General features: G+C 42.5%; 1 protein-coding gene and 1 long non-coding RNA gene across 2 annotated transcripts; one reads left to right on the top strand and one right to left on the bottom strand.

Moving 5' to 3' along the window:
• Positions 1-87: 87 nt before the first annotated feature.
• On the bottom strand, positions 88-2,962 carry LOC138225585 (uncharacterized). The gene is made up of 3 exons (XR_011184042.1): positions 2,370-2,962; positions 1,940-2,072; positions 88-338 (listed from the first exon to the last, which is right to left on the bottom strand). It is a non-coding gene; the product is annotated as an uncharacterized lncRNA (long non-coding RNA).
• Positions 2,963-3,431: 469 nt separating this feature from the next.
• lsm4 (LSM4 homolog, U6 small nuclear RNA and mRNA degradation associated) lies at positions 3,432-12,154 on the top strand. The gene is made up of 5 exons (XM_015365578.2): positions 3,432-3,530; positions 5,223-5,264; positions 5,953-6,051; positions 6,728-6,911; positions 9,398-12,154. Exons 1-5 carry the CDS (start codon positions 3,528-3,530, stop codon positions 9,493-9,495), a joined length of 426 nt encoding a protein of 141 aa, XP_015221064.1. The 5' UTR covers positions 3,432-3,527; the 3' UTR covers positions 9,496-12,154.
• Positions 12,155-19,074: the final 6,920 nt, after the last annotated feature.

Raw genomic sequence — 19,074 nt, 5'->3', positions numbered from 1 at the left:
TTTCCCAAGAAGCCCCAGGTCACTGGGTGGTATTTAGAAAGTAAATGATTCAGGTTTAGTAATGATTTAATTAATGAACTTGGGTCTGGACCACAGCTATACTGTAGGGAGCTACCGTCTTCCTATTAAAAAAAAAAGCAATATTTTTAATCACTGAATATGGATAGAATATAATCCCCATGTTTGCATGGATTACCTCCAGGTACTCCTGTTTTCTCTCCGTCCAGACACATACTGGCAGGTTAATTGGCTTCAGGGAAAGTGGCCCAGGTGTGGGTGTCTGCTGGTCTCTTTGTGCCCCATCGCTTGCCAGAAGAAACTGGGGCTCCCCTGCCACTCTGAATTGGACAAGGAGGTTGGAAGAGGGAGTGATGGAGGATGAAAGTTCATACTTTAATGCAGTTGTTGCTAACCCTGGTCCTGAGCTACTCCTGTGTCTGCTGGTTTTCATTCCAGCTGAGCCGTTTCATCACTGATGCAAGTTGATGCCTTTAATTGACCCGTTTGCTCAGTCCTTTCTTTACCTGTTTTTGTGTGCAGTCCTTGTTTTGAACAAACCCTTCTTGAAGCGTATTGTTCCAGCAATAGATTTGTTTGCAACTTTATGCCGTTTGTCCTCAACTAGATCATTAGGAAATGGCTAATGTATTTCTGTTAAAACAGTTTGGAACAAGTTTTATGTAAGTAAGGTTTGTGTTGAACACTATATCAGACACAACCACAGTGAGAATTTCTGTCCGTCTCCTGCAGGGGTCAAGCTGGTTACATTTCAGCTAACACACACGAGTCGTGGGAGTTCTGACTTGCAGCAATTGGCCCAAGGTGATCTTAGTTAGAAATCCCATCCAACATTTTAAGGGCTGAAAAATGATTTTAAAACCTGCCTCATTTAGAGGATTGAAAGATATTCGACTTGAATAAAAGCCAGAACAAACGGGGTTCCCTTATCACCAGGGTTGGAAACCACTTCTTCAACGAGATAATTTTGTGCTTACAATTAAAAAAAAAAAAAGCTATTTTTAGCATTTGTACAATAAAACCAAATTGATTACAATAGCAACATTACTTGTACAAATAATAACCTAAATGGATGCTTTAGGTACAGTATTAACCTTTTATGGTATTTACGATAATGGAAAGGGTGCTCTCTAAAATAAGGCTCAGTAGCAAACTCGCCGACATCTCACATATCCACCAGTCTGACGTTTCATTAATCAAAGGAGTGGCATTTTAATGGTCTTAAAAATTTAGAAGACATCTTTGAGTTATTCATACAACTCTTCAAAGGGCGTTTATTTCTCAACTTCAGGAAGGCCACGATATGCACATGGGGTCATGGAACAGTCACCGGAATAAGACATAAGGAGTGGAATAAACACTGATAAACATTACCAACTCTGTGATCAACGTGCAGAAGCTTGTTCAGGACAGAATATTGATTACTGGGGTGCTTGGAGCAGCCACAGCACTGATAGACAGTGACCTTTCCAGCAAGCCACAGGAGAGTTTGAGAATATACAGAACAGAACAAATGAACCACAGATATGCTTTCTTACCGCGTGCTGGCAAATAGGGTTTCAGAACATGGAGGGGGGGTAATGACTGTAGGTTTTTGTATATATTGGCAAAGGTTATCCACTCCAATCGAACATCAATCCTTCCTTCAAAAATCTCTCTCTACAACCAAATACTCTCTGTCTCTCAGCCAGTGTGCAAGGTATTATTTATATTCTAATGTGGTAGAGGTATGTGAAAGATATTTAGGTAACAAGACTCCCAGATGGAACTGCTCCCATATAGTCAACTAGCCACTGCAACAAATCACGATATAGGGAATGCGACTACTATTGCAAAATGGTCACTGGCTATTAAATATAACTTGTGACAGATCTCCCCCCCGTTTTGATGGTAACGAAGGGTGAGGAATGTGTACACTTACCTTCGTGTAAATTAAAATGAGGCGGGGTGGACGGACACCACTCGTATCCCATTCAGTATAGCCTGGTCATCTGTACTGCCCTCCGACATGCACACGCGCCGTTATCTCGGGGAGAAAAAGATTTTTTCTCATCCTGCACAAACATGCAACACATAAGGACTAAGGATGAATGGAGTCTTTGTGCGTTTTCTTTCGGGTTCCTCCGTCTTCTTTAAAGATAACTTAAGCTTTCATTCACGTGGTATTTTTTTTTTTAATTACCCCAATCCCTAGCAAACACATTAAATACAACCTTTGACACTAGTAACCTGAAATCTCCTTTTGAGATTAGGAGTGTAACCTGCAGCCCACCCTACAAGACTGCATTAACCCATACTTGACTCCTGAAAGCGTGATAATGTCGGCCAGCAATGACATTAATCAGGCTCACCTTATCAACAAAAATCTCACGAAATTTGCTTTTCATTGTCATTTCGTCGGCACAGAACCTATTTTTAATTTCAGGTCTGCTGCTCTTGAAAAAACTGAAGCCGCCATTTGCGCGATCTGTCGCTTAAAAAACGCCACGAAATATTTAAATGCTTTAGGTCTGTGTCCTAATTTAAAGAATAACTGAATTCATTCCTCAACTCTACACAGCTGTGCATTTGACAATGTTTATTCTAAACAAGCTGAAATGAAATGATTAGGAATTGCTATATCAGTAGTCCTGTCCTGTATAGGATGCGCCTATCACCAGAACAATAAGCATTCTGATGATAGGTTCGGAAACACGAATAATAGAAAACTATTGAATATTAATAGCAGATCAAAGGTACAAAGAGAAAAATATGTGGACATAGTTGTTCCAAAGCAGAAGATTTGTATGCCTCGCTGAATCATGATTAATGTTCCCTTATTAAACACCTTTAAATTATTTCGATAAATCTAATTAAACTCGTTACTAATAAAATCTGAACAATTTAATGCTGTCATGCTAACCGAGGGATGTGAGCTGTTGAGCTCGAAGTTTTGGTGGGGACCTTTTAACTGAATTGGCAGAGGGCCTAGTTAAATATCGAGGACTACGTGTGATATCACATCCTAAATCACATGTTCACATGGGGGTCTGGATGTCTCCAAATGTGATTTTTCGTAGGGACATCTTCAGATCTATTACGTCTGTCAAAAACACACTTAATACATTATTTTAGAAAAGGTAATCGCTTCCATCATCATATATATATATTACATATTCTTTCTTTTTCACACTGAAATATATATTTTTCTAAAGTTCCTTTGCTAGCTTTGTAATATACTCTTCCGCGTGTTCACTCTGCAGAACAGAAGGAGGATGCGAGCATGTTTTTACGACAGAAGCATACTTTACGGCAAACTGTACAAATCAATTGGCGGCAAATTGTTATCTCAAACTAACTATAGCATTCCAACGAAGAACCCTCCTTCGCTTCCTTTTGATTGGCTTATTTTACTCTTCACTCGCGTTTTTGAGGTATGATTGGAGAGTACAGTTATCCCTCATGGTTGTATGATTAACAGGCTGGGTTAACACAGTGAAGCAAAAATTATAAAAGGAAGCAGAAAGAGAATGGTGAGTTTTGCGTTTTGTGTACGAGGTTTGGGGGTTTATAGGTACTTATAGGTATTTTTATAGGCACTTTTACGGGAAAGGGAGGAGATAATTATTAAAATGCGGAAACGTGTGTTTACATCGCCCTTCACAGCGAGTAGATGCGATACTTAGAGGTTTAACTCGTATACCCGCATTAACAAGTACATTGCTTAACTTTACATTATCTGCAGAGGAAAACGCTTAGTTAATTCCATAGTCGCAGAAATGGTAGTTTTCATCGTAAGTTTCGTGCTCAGAGGTAACTAAATGTCTGTCATTCGTTAACATAAATCTCAAACAACGTGCCGCAACAGCAATTTAACATGAAATGCGAGTCCTGCGATGTTACCTATACACGTGTGTTACACGGCCTGCAGCTCTTCTTGAGTCTCTCGTTTGCGTTTACATTTTCCCCGTGTGACGAGCAGATTCGTACTGGTCCTCTGAATGTCTCTAACATCTCGTGTCCAAGTACATGATGTAACCGATTTTCAATTACAGTTAAATCTCTGGATAGACAAGTTAACCATTAGTCAAAACGTATATTCTGTTACCAGTGCGTTGAAAGTCAAATCTCTTAAAAATCTCTTTAAATCACTCTTTAGTGCTGTTAAAAAAACGGATATATGATTCACATTTCGTTATAGCTTGTGGTTTCTGCATAAATAATTATTTACAATATCAAGAGACTTACTCTTGGTCTAGACCTGAGGATAGCTGGCTTTAATTTTGCTAAGCCAGATGCTGCATTTTGCAGTGTTAGCATATAACTAACTGCATTTCCACTGTGTTCTGGCCCTGTTAGTTATTAGCACAAGTGATATGAGGGCAGCTCCATGTCATCTAGGTTTCAAGGGGGTGGTCAGCACCTGTAATGTGTACAAGAGCCTAAGTGTTATTACTGAGCAGGGCTGGGCCTTATGATGGGAGTCCTCTAAGGATAACCAGGTTTCTGCTGTAAGTAATAATTGCTTACACTTGTATAGCGCTTTTCTGGACACTCCACTCAAAGCGCTTTACAGGTAATGGGGATCCCCTCCACTATGTAGGCTCCCTGTGCAGCATCCACCTGGATGATGCGACGGCAGCCATAGTGCGCTGGAACACTATTAGTGGGGAGGAGAGCAGAATAATGAAGCCAATTCATAGATGGGGATTATTAGGAGGCCGTGATTGGTAAGGGCCAATGGGAAATTTGGTTACAACCCTACTCTTTAACCGGAATGCCCTGGGATTTTTAATGACCACAGAGAGTCAGGACCTCGGTTTTACGTCTCATCAGAAGTACAGTGCCTGCTTACAGTATAGTGTGCCCGTCACTATACTTGGGTATTAAGACCCAGATGGATCACAGGGTGAGCACCCCCTTCTGGCCCCACTAACACCTCTTCTAGCAGCACCCTTAGTTTTTCCCAGGAGGTCTCCATTCCAGATACTGGCCAGGCTCACTCCTGCTGAGCGTCAGTGGGCTGCCAGCTGGGAGTTGCAGAGTGATATGGCTGCTGGCCGAGTGTATTGAAAAAACAGACTTTTAGGGTTCTGAGTCACGTCTTTTCTTTTGTATTACTACTGTATTTCATAGAAAGTGGAATTTGTTAATTCTGCTCTTAAAAATATATTTTTTTGGTATCCATATCACAAAGTTTTCCTAAACCATTGTTGCTTTTCCAGCTGCCACTGTCATTGTTGAAGACTGCTCAGAATCACCCTATGGTAAGTAAGTGCGCATAAAATAATGCACTAATAAAATTACAGGGGCACCCTAATGAAAAAGGACATGAAATGTCTTTTACTCAGAACTGTTTTATCCGCTCAAGTTTTCTGCCAGCACCTGTAGCTTTTGATTTCCTATGTTTTACTCCTGTATTTAATGATTTCCTATTGAATGATTTCACCATGAAAAAACATCATGGTGAAAAGTATCAAGAGATCATATGGTTACATGTGTTGAACAGACAGAAAATGCTTTAAACAGTGTAAGAAATAGCTCTCATGGTCATATTGAGACAAATGAGCCTGTTGCTTTAGAGAAGGGTCCTGTATCCCCAGGCCTGTAGTGTGGGGTAGTGGTCAATGCTCTGGACTCCTGACAAGGAGTTAGAGGGTTGTGTGTTCAGAACCTAAGTGGTGATAAAGCTGCCAGACCCTTGAGTAAGGTACTTTACCCCGAGTGCTTTTGTGCAATAGATCTGTGTAAATCAAAAAGTAATTATAAACTCTCTCACACTGGATATAATTTGTATTCCAACATTTTTATAATAAAAATGTTTGAAAATGTGTTGTACTTTGTCGTCCGCTGTGCTATGCGTTTGTTTTTTGAATGAGATCTTTTCTTTTGTATTGCTCTTGTATTTTCTAACTGTTCAGAGCCCATCCTGACCCTTTTATTCTTGTTTCAAAGCTGGTGGAGCTGAAGAATGGGGAGACATACAACGGTCACCTAGTGAGCTGTGACAACTGGATGAACATCAACCTGAGAGAAGTCATCTGTACATCTAGGGTAGGACCTTTCTCATTGCTGTGTAGCGGGACTTGAAAGAGATGTCGTTAAATCTTTCGAAGTGTGTGACAGGTGGTGATGTATAGGTGCTGCAGAAGCTGAATTTGTACAGTTAAGGTACTGACCACTAGGTGGCTCTGTATGTTTAGAAAAGGAAATACTAGCTTTTCAGGAAAGCCCTTTAAAATCCTGATACTGTTATTCAGGTCTCCTCTGGTCTGATGAAAAGAGATGGAAGAGTTTTCACTGAAATCAAAGTAGACTTATAAGCCTGATGGAGATCAGTGTCTTAAGTGAGCTTAAGAATATAGCTTAAGAGAGTTATTGCCCTGGGTGAAACTGCAGCGGTGTGATAAAGACAAGAAGTTGTTTTTCGAACCTAACGAAGACTCCATTGCCAATATATGGTTCTGCTGTAAATACAAAAAACAATGTTTTGAGTCGGAAAGATCGCAAATTGGATCAAAAACCATGGGGAAAAAACAAATTAATTGCACAGTCATATCGTGAAAATTATTTTCTTAAATCTTTCAGAATGCAATCACCCTGCGTCTATGGAGTTTTTGAGAACCTGGGAGAGAAACGCTCTCAGTTCTCGTAGCGCACACCTGTGGATAGAGGCCTCCTTGTCTCTTGTGTTCACCTGTTCACCTTTCCTGTCCCCCCGCCCCGACAGGATGGAGACAAGTTCTGGAGGATGCCGGAGTGCTATATCCGAGGGAGCACCATCAAGTACCTGCGCATCCCCGACGAGATCATCGACATGGTGAAGGAGGAGGTGATGTCCAAGGGCCGTGGGCGCGGGGGCATGCAGCAGAACAAGCAGCAGCAGAAGGGCCGAGGAGGAGGGGCCGGCAGAGGTACGTGCCACTCTGGATCAAGCGGGAGGCTCTGGCAGGCTCCCACCCCTGCTTGAATGACCAGGGCATCGGGCCCGTCCCGTAAATCATGCTGGAAGAAAAGGGCATAGGGATTATATATCCACTCCAGCATGAGTCACAGGCGAGGGCACCACCGTCATCCCCGCAGAAGGCAGGAATCCTTCATCACTGTGCACTTTTTAATTCTGACAAATGCTTTACGTCTGACTCTGCCCAAGCTAAGGTCTTGAGCCTAGAGCCTTTCCGTTCGTAACAGCCAAAGAAAAGAACAAGTATTGGAAGGCATCTCTTTACAGCGATGCAGAAGGTAAAAGGTCAAAATGGAACGATTGTTCTCTTTTTAGTATACCACAAGCATGAGTACTGCTTCTTTCATGCCTACATCTTCCAATTACAGAACGATTTGAAAAAAGCCAGAAACTTTGAATAAAATCAGGAATATTACTTGATTTTACCTTAGAAATGTGTTATTGGTCATATATCATATAAGTTCAGCATATTGCCAATACTTTCGCATGGCAACATTTTTACATCAGTTCTTATACCTTATGTTCGAGTGGCTGTTACACCCTGGAGAATTATCTTCTTTCCATGCAAATCACTGCCTGCATGACATTTTATTTAGAAAGAAGAGAACGGTTGAAATCAAGCAGACAAAAGGTGAAATTGGTTAATGGAAATTTGTAATAGCACGATCAAGTCAGGAGTGACTCAGACTGAAAGTTGGTTTTGTAAAACATTGAAAGAGAATTATAACATTTACAGCCTCAGTGGTTTCCTAGTAAGGAGATGAAACTGTTAGCGGTGAAAAAAAAACAGATTAATACAAGTTTGTGATATTTTTACATTTTAACCTAAGATTAATGTAAGTTTCTGAAACCATAGTGTACTATTCATGGCTCAGAACTCTTATTTTTATGTTGTATTTCATTTTGACCTACTTACAGTTTTGTTGGTTTAACTGTAGTAGATGTATAAAGTTATTCTTTAATTTTGTTTTATTTCCATATTTGAACGCTCTGTAATTTAGAAGAATAAGCCAAAAGCTTAAACATTTGGACAGCCGTGGCTTGGAGGATTTGCTCACAATATGGTGTTTTTGACGATTATGACAGGCTTAGGACAACAAGTTAACGGTATCTGCTTGTAACAGAAGCCGTTTCCCAGAGCTGCCTGCGCTGACTTGCGCTGTGCTTGTGTACCTCAGAGACCAGTCAGAGAGGAAATAGGTAAAAGAGCAAGATCTGTGGCAGTATCCAATTAGTTTTCTCTGTAAGGCAGGCTAGTTTTAGGGTTTTAAGTTAGGCGAGGGAACAGGTTATATTTGCCCATAGGTCTGAAGGGAGCAGCAGTGCTGTCCTGTAGGCTAAAGAGGAAAAGGCGTGGATGGCCTTACCATGAGGGGTTAGTCACAAATGAGAATCACCGCGCTGCTCTCCCATCCCTGAAGGGTTTGTTCCCAGGGCCACTCAGTGAGGCAAGACCAGGTACAGGCCACATTGGGGTTAACACCAGGGCTGGGCCAGCCTCAACTCCGGTTTCACAGTTCACAGGTTAATTCCGGTTACAGGATACAGGGTGCAGGGACCATATAACAGGGTTGATGTGTGTAGGTGCTCCATGCCAAGCTACCAGGTTAAAGGGGACCTGCTGCAATATGGTTTCCACAGGTTGGCTGATTACTCACTGGAGCACCCCTAGCGAACAGAAAAAATTGTTTGAAATAGAGTGCTGCAGTTGTCATCTTAATTCTGCTTCAGATGAGAAATGTCATTCTCAGACTGCCTGTTTTAATATTTGTACTGGTACTGTTTTTGGAATTGCTATCCTGACAGCACAGATTGACACATGACTAAATGTGTTAGACATATCATCCCGTTACCAAGTTATCGCTGTAAAGAATTCCTTTGTCCCTTCAGTCAGCCATATGTATCCATCCTGCACAATGTCTCTTTAGTAAAAATGTGAAATTGCCCGATATAGTATTAGTAGTGCTAAAGATAAAAACCCTCAGCTCTTAGAAACACTGCAGATAATAGCATGATGGAACAGGGCATAGGACAGACAAGCTGCTATTTTAGTGTATTACACAAGTAGATAAGACCCTGCTTAACTAGGGAAAGCAAACTTGATAAGGGAAAGCAAGCCTTCCCTGTATCCATTTTTACTCTGGGTAAAAACAAGTGAAGATCAAGGAGCACAGATGTTCTGTCATCCGTTTGTGCTCATTGTACAGAATTTGCATGCTTCACACGCTGTGTGTGGGTGCTCCTAGTGACCTCGGTCTGTATCCTTTAATTTTTGTCATTACGGATTCCGCGGCTTGTCCTCGGAGCAGTTTTAGAGTGCATGCAGGTAAGATACTTACTCTGCTGTAGATAATAATGGGGTAAAGAGACGAAGAGGTGTCTATTGCGGGGGGGTGTGCGTACAAGCAGGTGAGCTGGTGCCGTGTGTCCTGACAGGTGTGTTCGGGGGCCGAGGGCGAGGCATTCCTGGAGCTGGGCGAGGACAGCAGGAGAAGAAGCCAGGCAAACCACCAGGAGGGAAGAACCAGCACTGAGGAGGGACTTGGAGATGACGGGAGTCTGCCTTCGCGGACTGCATGGGCCCCTGAGCTGCAGGCCGATTCAGAAGCCGCGAAGGCTGGGCCGTTGTCGATGCACAGCTGTATGAGCCACTCCGAGCCTTGCGTTGGTTTTTGCCCGCATATGAGGAGCGACTCCGATCTCAAGCAGCGCGTGTCAATAAAAGCATCAAAGATTCGACATTTAAAAATTACTTTTGCTGTTTTATCCCTTAGGCTCTGACTGGCATTATTTTTGTTGAAGGGAGATTTTGTCTTTTCTTCCACTTTTTGGTTGCTCTCTGACAGCTTTTTTGGTTACTTGTAATCCCATCCATAGTCCTTGTTTCTTTGTGAAGTAGTTATTCAGTGGTTTTGTGAATGACTTATTCATTTGTTGTAGAGATGACTTTGAGCTGTAATAATGAAAATGATGGCTCTGCTTCCTGGGGAATCGCAGTCTATGATGACACCAAGAGAGAGTTCCTGAGTGATTAAAAATGGAGCAGTCATTCTTTACATGATCCAGTATGATCTCTGGCACACAAGTCTAGACTAGGTGCAAATGCCGTCATCTAAACTGAAAAGCAGAACCTGGTGTCGCTTAGACTGCTGTGCAATTTAAGAAAATATAGCTTCTGATTTTTTTTGTTCATTGTTATTACTAATAATGTAGTATTGTAATAGCGAAAGTCCTCGAAGCAAGGATATGAAGTCTACTTTTTTTGGAAATGCCAGTCTTATAATTGTGGCACCTGTCCAACATTTTTCGGCAGAAGAATTAGGTTTTGATATCGTTAAACACCACAAAAAAAGTTCACAGGTGTGGATGGCGATATAAGATATACGATGATCTTGCTTTGAGGGCTTTGGTTAATTTGACATAACTTAGCAAAGGAGTGGTTCTAACCGTAGAATTGCAGGCTTAAAGGAGGGTTTCAATTGTTAAAAGTGGAACTTCAGAAAATGTGAGAAATGCAATCTTATTTGAAGGAAGAAGTAGTATGCTTTGGCCATTTTCTTATCTGGGCTGTTAAGGATAAATGCTTTTTTCTGATTTTGTTGGGATGTGCATACTTATTTAATGGATATTTTATTTGAAAAAAGACAGCAGAGGGAAAAGGTAGCTATGGATAGCTTGTTTTGTTAATGGAGTAAAATGGATTTTTATTAAAATCACTCCACAGAAGTAAAACTCTTAAAAGATCATCCATTCAACTGCTCATTACCCCAAAGACCTTGCAAGGTAATGGATACTCTATTGCTCTACCTTTTGTTTTCAACACTGTATTGGAGTTGAGAAAATTTGCCCCCATCATTTGGCATATAGAGCATGTGTCTAGGAAAAGTCACTTTGTTTCTCGAATGTTGTCCTCAAGTATCAAAAGTTGTTCTGGCTTGCTTCTTACTCTTTTTATAGTATCAAATTCCAGGTTCTGAATGCATGTTTGAAATGTTCTCTTGAAAGCCTGTTTTTTTTTTTAGTGAATCATGGGAGTGTGATTTCGCAACACAGTGTTGTTAAGTGCACTCCACAGATTGAAGGCTTAACCCTGTCTCATCCTTAATCAGCTGCAAAACAATCCACAGTGTATATGTCCGAGACCTTTTGTAATACAAGATTACATCTTCTTGGCTTTGAATTCAAAATTTCTGATAAAGCACTCGGATGCCGGTAAGAAATATACCACCATTCATGTTCTAATTCTGACTCTTCTCCAAGGGCAAAATTGAGATGATTAAAAAAATTCTGTATGCTTTCTGCTAGGTTTTGACTGACCAGATTTGATTGCTGAATTCTCCTTGTGTTTGCTCTTTTCAAAAAGGCTTCACCCATGCGAAGCTGCGTTTTCGTTACATACCTTCAACAAAAAGGGCCTCTCTGATCCAGACAGGTTAATGCCTGGCTAATCAGCCTGTCCTGTTCGAACATCCACATTCGGATGTAACATTTTTCGGGGAGGAAGAGGAAAAACATTATTTTACTGGGTTATCGCTGGTAGCTCCTGCAGAGCTCTGACAGGCTTTGTCACGTGAGCCAGATCACCATGCGTGGAATCTGGTGTGCTAGCTTGGACCTGAAGTCTCCCAGCAGCAGATCAGGCTTGGTTTTTACCTGCCTGTCTGGATGGAAAGTGCCCAAGGGCTGGGTGGACAATGTTTTCAGGAAGGAATCCCTAAACTGTGTGTACTTCTTTACTCAGGAGAAGTATAAACAATCTTTTTTTTGCTTAAAAAAAGTTAAGTTGACTCCCAAGGGTTGGTACATGACTCATACATTCTGTGCACTCAGCTGTGTTCACCGAGAGGATACTCGCATAATAAAAGCCAGCAGGGCCAAGGGTGTGGCGAGCTGTGCCGTTGTGTGTGAGTGAGTGAGAGCAGCTCACTGCTTTTCTGTATAAAGGATACATTTGTTCAGATATCCCTCCACCCTTTTGTCTTCACTGGTCTGTTGAACCAGCTTGAAATCTTTTGCTTAAATGTACTCCCTTACAATTCCAAGAAATGGAGTTTCATTTTGATCTTTTTTTTTTGGCACGTTCTTGTTTTTTTCACCTTCATGTGTGAACAGGAGTACTGAAAATCTTGTTTTGTAAATGTTGGCGAAGGGTTGGAGGTCTTTTTTTAATAAACAGGAAAAAAAGCGAACTAGCGTTTTTGTGGTTGGAGTGGTCATTTGTCTCTTTTGGAAAACGGATTTGTTTTGTAGGTGACCAGTGGTCATTGTCACGGTCCTTAAAAACATTTTTAAACCGTTCTCGTACTGTTTTGTTATCATTCCTCAAAGGAATGACTCATGGACGTAGCCGATAACAGCTGGCAGAACCTCAGGGCCTTACAAGGATGCTGGGTGGGGGCAATAGCTCCACTGCGATAAACAATGAGAGGAGTAATAAAAATAATATAGGAGCTGCAACTTGAAATAGACAATAACTCCCCCTCCCCCTCCAGAAACACAAATTTCCATGACAAGCTAGTTGTTTGTGCAGCTTACCAAATATTTTTGTCAAGAAAAAAAGGAAGTGTGTTTTCTGAAAGAACAGTTGAGTTCATTTGCTTATTTATACCGGTGGCATCCTTAACCTAGATTGGGCAATGTGTATCACTGGCCCAGTTTCATGTCAGCTGACAAGGCAGTCTGAGATTCAAACTAGGGTCACAGATACTAAGCAATGTCCTGCGAGAAGCACGCTCTTCTGTCATTTTCACTTTGTTTTAAAATTAATTTCCTGCGCCACACTGCTGTTGCGAGCAGTCCTGCCCCGCCCAACCACACGGAGATGTTTTGGAAGGTGTGTTTGTTGTTAAGGATGCTTCTATCCTTACGTCTCTGGACTGAACGGCTTCTGCATTGCCTCCCCCCCACACAATTCCTGCGGCGATACGCATGTTCATTGAAGCTGCAGTTCAAAACGGAAGTGAAACCTTTAATCTGACAGGGTTATCTGCCTTGGTCCGATTCTGAGCGTTGTGCCCTGTCTGATGCAGGTTGAAGGCGGTGGTCGGGACCCCCGGATGGTTCACTAGTGACTGGGGTTCACACCTGCCCGCCCTGGCACGGCGCCGGGGGTCGGCGTGTCATTGTGAAAGCCCTTGAAGAGACAATTGCACAAAGAACAGAGGAGGACGTTGGCAAGGCATGGACTTCCTCTCCCTTGTTTCTCCATCGGCGGCTTTGAAGATTCTTTGCACAAGCCCCCTTTCCCAGAAATCATTCAGCGTTGGCACTCTTTAGCAGACAGATCACCCAGCAGGATACGAAACCAGTAAGAGAAAAAAGGAATAATGGAAAAAAAAGTGAGAAATGAAAAAAACTGATTTCAAAACGATCTGCACTTGTGATCACCAAATGACACCAGAAACATGCTATTTTGAGTAGAGTACTATGAAAATCTTTATATTCTTATAAAATGAGTTCAGTCATCTTTGACAGCAGATTCTCCCATGGATGAATTCCCTTACCAGGGAATCTTCCGGAATTAAATCCATTCAGCTCTATATTTTCAGGGATTGTTTTTATAGAATGCATATGGCAATAGCTCCACTGTAATAAAAAATGAGAGTAATAATAAAAATGATTTAGGAGCTGCTGCATGAACTAGAGAATAATTGATGCGGTTCATTGCTTAGTACTAAAAATATTAATAGCTTATTTTAAATAAATATGTGTCAGCATACACATGATTATAATGTGAAATTATGGAGAGGAAGTTAAATTGATTACTTTTTAACAGCAAAAGTTCTTGCCTTCAGTGGGAGATACCATACAATAGGTTAGGAAACATGTCAAATCAATTGTCTATATTGCATTAAGCATGTTGTGAGTTCACAATCTTGGATCAGAGTCTGTCCACATATACTTCTTGCCCTTGTTGTGCAGTCCATGTGCACTTTTCTACACTGCTTTTGAGCCCACATGAAAGATTTCATAGGCAGCATTTGAGATCTAATGAGCTTTTTTTCTAGAATTTCATGTTGTCCCTGGGGCCTGTTCGTTAAACCATAATACATATTCCATTTAATTCAAAGATAATGTTTTCCAAAAGTCCCAAGTGGGTCTGGAGCCAAATCTGTGTGTGTCTGTATTGTTACAGTGGTATACTGTATGTCCCTGTAGCAAAAGACAGTCTAGCACAGCTTATATTGTTTTAGCCTGGATGGAGAAAAGGACTCCCTACAACTTGAGCTTTGCAAGCCAATTAGATACTAAGAAGGAAGTGGCTGTGTGTTGTCTTACGACCTGCAGCTCAAAGGAGGACTTTTGCATTAAGGGACAAAAGTATTACTTGGATTCCTTTGCTTGTGTTTCTGTGTGCCAAGCGAGAACTTAAATTGCAAAGGTTCACTTATTCAGTTCGAATGGCTCATCTGTTTCGTATTAATAAAATGGCAGCAGGAGGTATTTTGGGATTAATATCAGATCCCTGTATTTTGTAATGTTTTCAAGTGGCCACTTATGTTGTGTGTGTGCTACAACAGGATCACCATTCTTTCAGAGATTGCTGATCCTGTTCCGTAGAAGAAAGTCCTGTCCCTCCAGCACATATCAGTGCTGGCTTGTTTTCCTAGAAAAACCTTTGCAAGGTGCGCCGCAAGGAACTGTACTGGGGGAAACAAACTAGTGTCACACTCTCTCGAATGGCCGTGCACAAGTTTTGCAACAGTAGTACAGCATGTCTGCCAACCCCAGGTTTCTGGAAACAAGCCAGAAATAAATGACTTAAGTGTGAAATAATCCAGTTCAACCCCTCAACAGAGAATGGGTCAGAATACGAACTGAGCACGAATGGAGCAAAACGTGACCCAGCAGAAAGAGGAAAAATCGACAGGCTGTGTAAACTCTTCTTCTTATGGTGAGGGGGAAATCCTTTTGGCCTGTTTTTAACAGCACCTGGAGAAAATGCAAAAGCAGCTGAGGCTCATCCGCGCTCATTAAGCTGGGGATGTCTCAGAACAATTAAATAAAGGGAGTAAGATCATGACCATACAAACGAGGAACGAGCTGTTTGATTGCTCTTTATTAACGACTTTTTTTGTTCTTTCCAATAATAGCAATAGGATATCTGATTTTCATTAGGATTGCATGGAAAGCTGCCAGGGCTGATGGTTTCTTTTATGTTCTGCCAGGATCACACAATAGTGCCTCTGAAGTCCCTGGCTGCAGGGGTTGCATGGGGTGCCCTCTCTCCCAGCTGGGCCGCTGGTCCCGGTGGGAGCTGCTCTTCTGCTGCATCCGGAAGGCTTTGATCAAGCTGGAGCTGCACAGTGGTGCGATCCACTTGCGAGGGCTGGGCTCAAGTGAAAAGTCATAGGGACAAGCACTGTCACCAGCACTAATCCATCACAGCGTTTCCAAGGATTCTTCAATGGTATCTGCTCGCTTTCCCTTTCTTTGCTTATCCTAAAGGAAGAAGATGCAGAGGTTTGCTGGGAAGCCTGATGTCCGATTAGCTCGAGATGGCTTAAAACCAGCATGGTGTTCCTAAGCGATCGGTGAATTTGAAACAGATTGCATGAACTGTAAACTGGAAACAGAGTGTGCAATGTGGCTTTGGCCACGCAGTGCCAAACAAAAAGGACCATCCAGCAGTCCTGTAGGCGCAGAGATGTGGTCCCTGCAGTCCCACTCATTCATGTTGCCGTTTGGTGATTTAGTGGTGTTTTCAAACTCCCCTCGTACAAAACCCTTCCCAGATCTTTGCCAAAAGGAAACCAGCAGTGAATTCTGGAGTGTGTACTGCTCAAGTGCTGAAACAGTGTTTTTGCTGATATGCCCCGGCCTGTTTGCAATTAGCCGGAACGTGTTGTAAACATTCCAGACAAGGCCTCAGGAACGTTAATGGCAGGGTTAAAGAGCGTTGCTTCCATATTCCCCGGAATGCAGGCTTTTCTCCTTCTCTCTTTTTAAAGTTAAAGCTGGAGAGCTTTTATTTCCTTTCTCCAGATCGACCTGAAATTGCAGGATTCTATTTTTATCTTAATCGTGTGAGGTGCTCTTGTTCGTCATTGTTCCTCGACAGCCCACAAAAACGCCTGCTGCCTTTTCTGCTTTTGCTGCTGTGCTATTTGAATTTCACATGCGCAGACGTTTTACATTATGCTCGACTACATTTCTGCTGGTTTACATAATCTGACCTTTATGACTTTTTCCTGTGTACAAATCCAGGTGTAGCCAAGGGATATTTTATAGTGTAGATGTCTGCCACGTGTATGTCAGACCATATGTACTGTACACAGGAGATTAAAGGAATCTGTGACACAAAATCAGTGCTTTTCGCTGGATGTTTTTCTCTGTGTGCGACTGCCTTTCTCATCTAGCTGTTACACCACAGAGGCTGAACACAAGGGTGTCTTGACTGTTAGGCAGAGTCCTTTCTCTTCTCTTTCCTTCGACTTGTGCACCCACACAGCATCTCTCCAGTGTACACCCCCCCCCCCTTTGCAATTCACCTGCTCCTGCGTCATATCATGTCAGTGTTGCTATGGAGACGGATGATGCCCATTCTGTTCTCTGCTGCCAAAGCAGCCTTGCCGATGGACGTCATCACTTCTCCTGGGAAACTCGACTATTTTTACTGCCAGGCACCAACTTACACCACCTCTGGCATATTTATAGAATCGCATTACCATTTCAGCCCGGATACTGCACAAATTGCCCCCCTCCCTTTATAAATGGGCTTTAATTGATCTTTTTTTCACACTCGTTGTGTTGTCTTTCAGGCTGTCCTAAGAGGATAAATGGCCTTTGCTAACAGCAGGGCTGACGCACTGTGACATTAATTGCTGTTTTCGGCTGTTTTTCTATTTTCTCGTTCTTCTTACAAGATTGTTGTGTGAGGAAATGGTCAGTGATGTGCACCGCACTCCAGCTGTGTTCATATAAGAGCTACCGGGAATTTAGCAGATATTTTTGGTGCGACAAGCAATGCGTCCAACCACAGTTTGAAATCCAGCATGGTTGGCGTCACCCTGTCTGCAGGTCAGGTCTTCTGTCTCTTCAAGTTTTGTTGCAAGAAAACCATAAAAGCCATTAAATAAGTAAGGATGCCTTCACCTGAAAAAGTATTTTTTTGTGACATGACTGTCACTTCTCTTCTTGATATGCCTTAGCAGTATTTAATTTTATGTACCAGAAACAAGAAGAAATATTGTGGGCAAGCAGGTGTTGCTCTTAGGTGACCTAATTTGGGAGGTGAGGTACAATAGTGAAGTTGTGTCCTTGCTGTCATGTGTCCTTGCTGACTTCTGTCAAAGGGAATAAAAAAAGGGACTTCTGAATGTCAAACTGCTGAATTGCTTCTAAGAACCCTGTCATTGACATTTTCCGATTGTTTTATTTCTTGCTCTTGTGCGTTATCCAGACGAATCATCTGTTTCTGTTTCTGCGGGATGGTGGTCTGGCATGCAGGCCATGTGCAAATTAAAGAGCTTCAGCAGGGCAGTTTTCAGGGCTTTTCGCTAGGAAGTGCAAGGGGGAAGCATTTCAGAGTCGCAGCATGCTTATTCTGCAGTGCCGTAGTGTAGTGGGAACCAGAGATTGTTCTTGCATCCTAACCAAGATGTATTTGATGGGACCAACACCATGCAAAACACTGAACTGCCTCTCCCGCCTACTTCCTCCCAAGTTGAAATGGTGCTTTAACTTTGAACAGTGATATATATCCACACTTTTTGGAAAAAATATGTTTTAAAGAAGGCAGCACAATGGGTTTAGGGTTGCTGTCTTCCAGCATTGGGGCTCTGGGTTCAATTCTAGACATGGGGCGCTGTCTGTGTGGAGTTTGCATGTTCTCCCTGTGTTCGCGTGGGTTTCCTCCCGGTGCTCTAGCTTCCTCCCACAGTCCAGAGACACGCTGGTGCGAGTGTGTGTCTGTGTCTGTGTGTGCCCTGCGCTGGACTGGCGTCCTGTCCAGGGTGTAGCCCGCCTTGCGCCCGCTGCTTGCCGAGGTAGGTGCTGGCTCCCCTGAGATCCTGAAGTTCAAAAATGGAAGGATGGATATTTTGCAGCCTGGGGAAATAACAGTAGATGCAGAAGACTCTGCAAAACAACCACACGACACAAGAAGTTTTGTTGAAGAAATATGAATAACAAGTGCGTAAATAAAAATATCTCCCCTATGTTCTTAATGAACCTAATGTTCCTTTAACGTTTACTAGACAGAAGCTGGTGTGCAGGACTCCACCATCAGAAAGTGTTTGCGTATGGGCTGAAGAAAAAGGAGGCCTTTCCAACAGTGCCCCCACAGTCTTTCAGTTCTGACTTTCTGTGCGAGTTTCTGTAATCGACGTCAGCCGTCTCACGCTACATTTACGCCGGGCGACGTTAGCAACACGCGACAAGCAAACTGCTTTCCAATCGGGGGGAGGTTTTTACATATATTTCTGTCTTTATACAGTTAGTTACCGCCCAGCTTCCCACTCCAGACCGAACAAAAGTGTTGCTGACTGCTGGACGTGTGTGACGTTGCCGTGAAACATATCACCGCTGATGAAGTTTGCCTCACTGCATCAGTACACACGTGACAGGCTGAACTTGGTGGAAATTAGTGATGGCCTCTAGTTAAGCATGTTGTTTGTTATTCATTGTGAGTCACTCAGCACTTACTGACATTCCACTTTGAATGTGCAGAAGCTCTGAGGCGATGTGTGTTTATGCGTGTGTGTATGTCAAAAACGTGTCAAACTGGTGGAATCCGATTCCCGATCGCTAAGGCTGCCGATCGCAGAACTGAGAATGGTGCCGCATGTCATTTTCTTTGACATCAGACAGAACAGATGCGCAGCACATGCAGATATCAGCGGTCTCAACAGCCACCCTAAAGGGATTCCAACAACCATTGAGGTTAGGATCAAAGAATGGCAGACAGTTTTCTGAATGAAAGCTTTTCCATTCACAAAAAAGTCAGGCGATGCCACACACTCCCAGCCAGGCTCAGATCAGCTTGTGATTATTGCACGTGGCCCCTGTTGCTTTGCCGGGAGGGCTCAGTAGATGTTGGTGCTACTGGACACCATTGTCTGTGACACACCGGCACTATGAAAGCCCTGGCATGGGTGTGTGTTGAAGGATTT

The sequence above is a fragment of the Lepisosteus oculatus genome, chromosome 29 (genome assembly GCF_040954835.1).
Source record: "Lepisosteus oculatus isolate fLepOcu1 chromosome 29, fLepOcu1.hap2, whole genome shotgun sequence".
NCBI classification, from domain to species: Eukaryota; Metazoa; Chordata; class Actinopteri; order Semionotiformes; family Lepisosteidae; genus Lepisosteus; species Lepisosteus oculatus.
The sequence above is the reverse complement of the archived record's forward strand: the minus strand, read 5'-3'. Positions and strand labels throughout refer to the sequence as shown.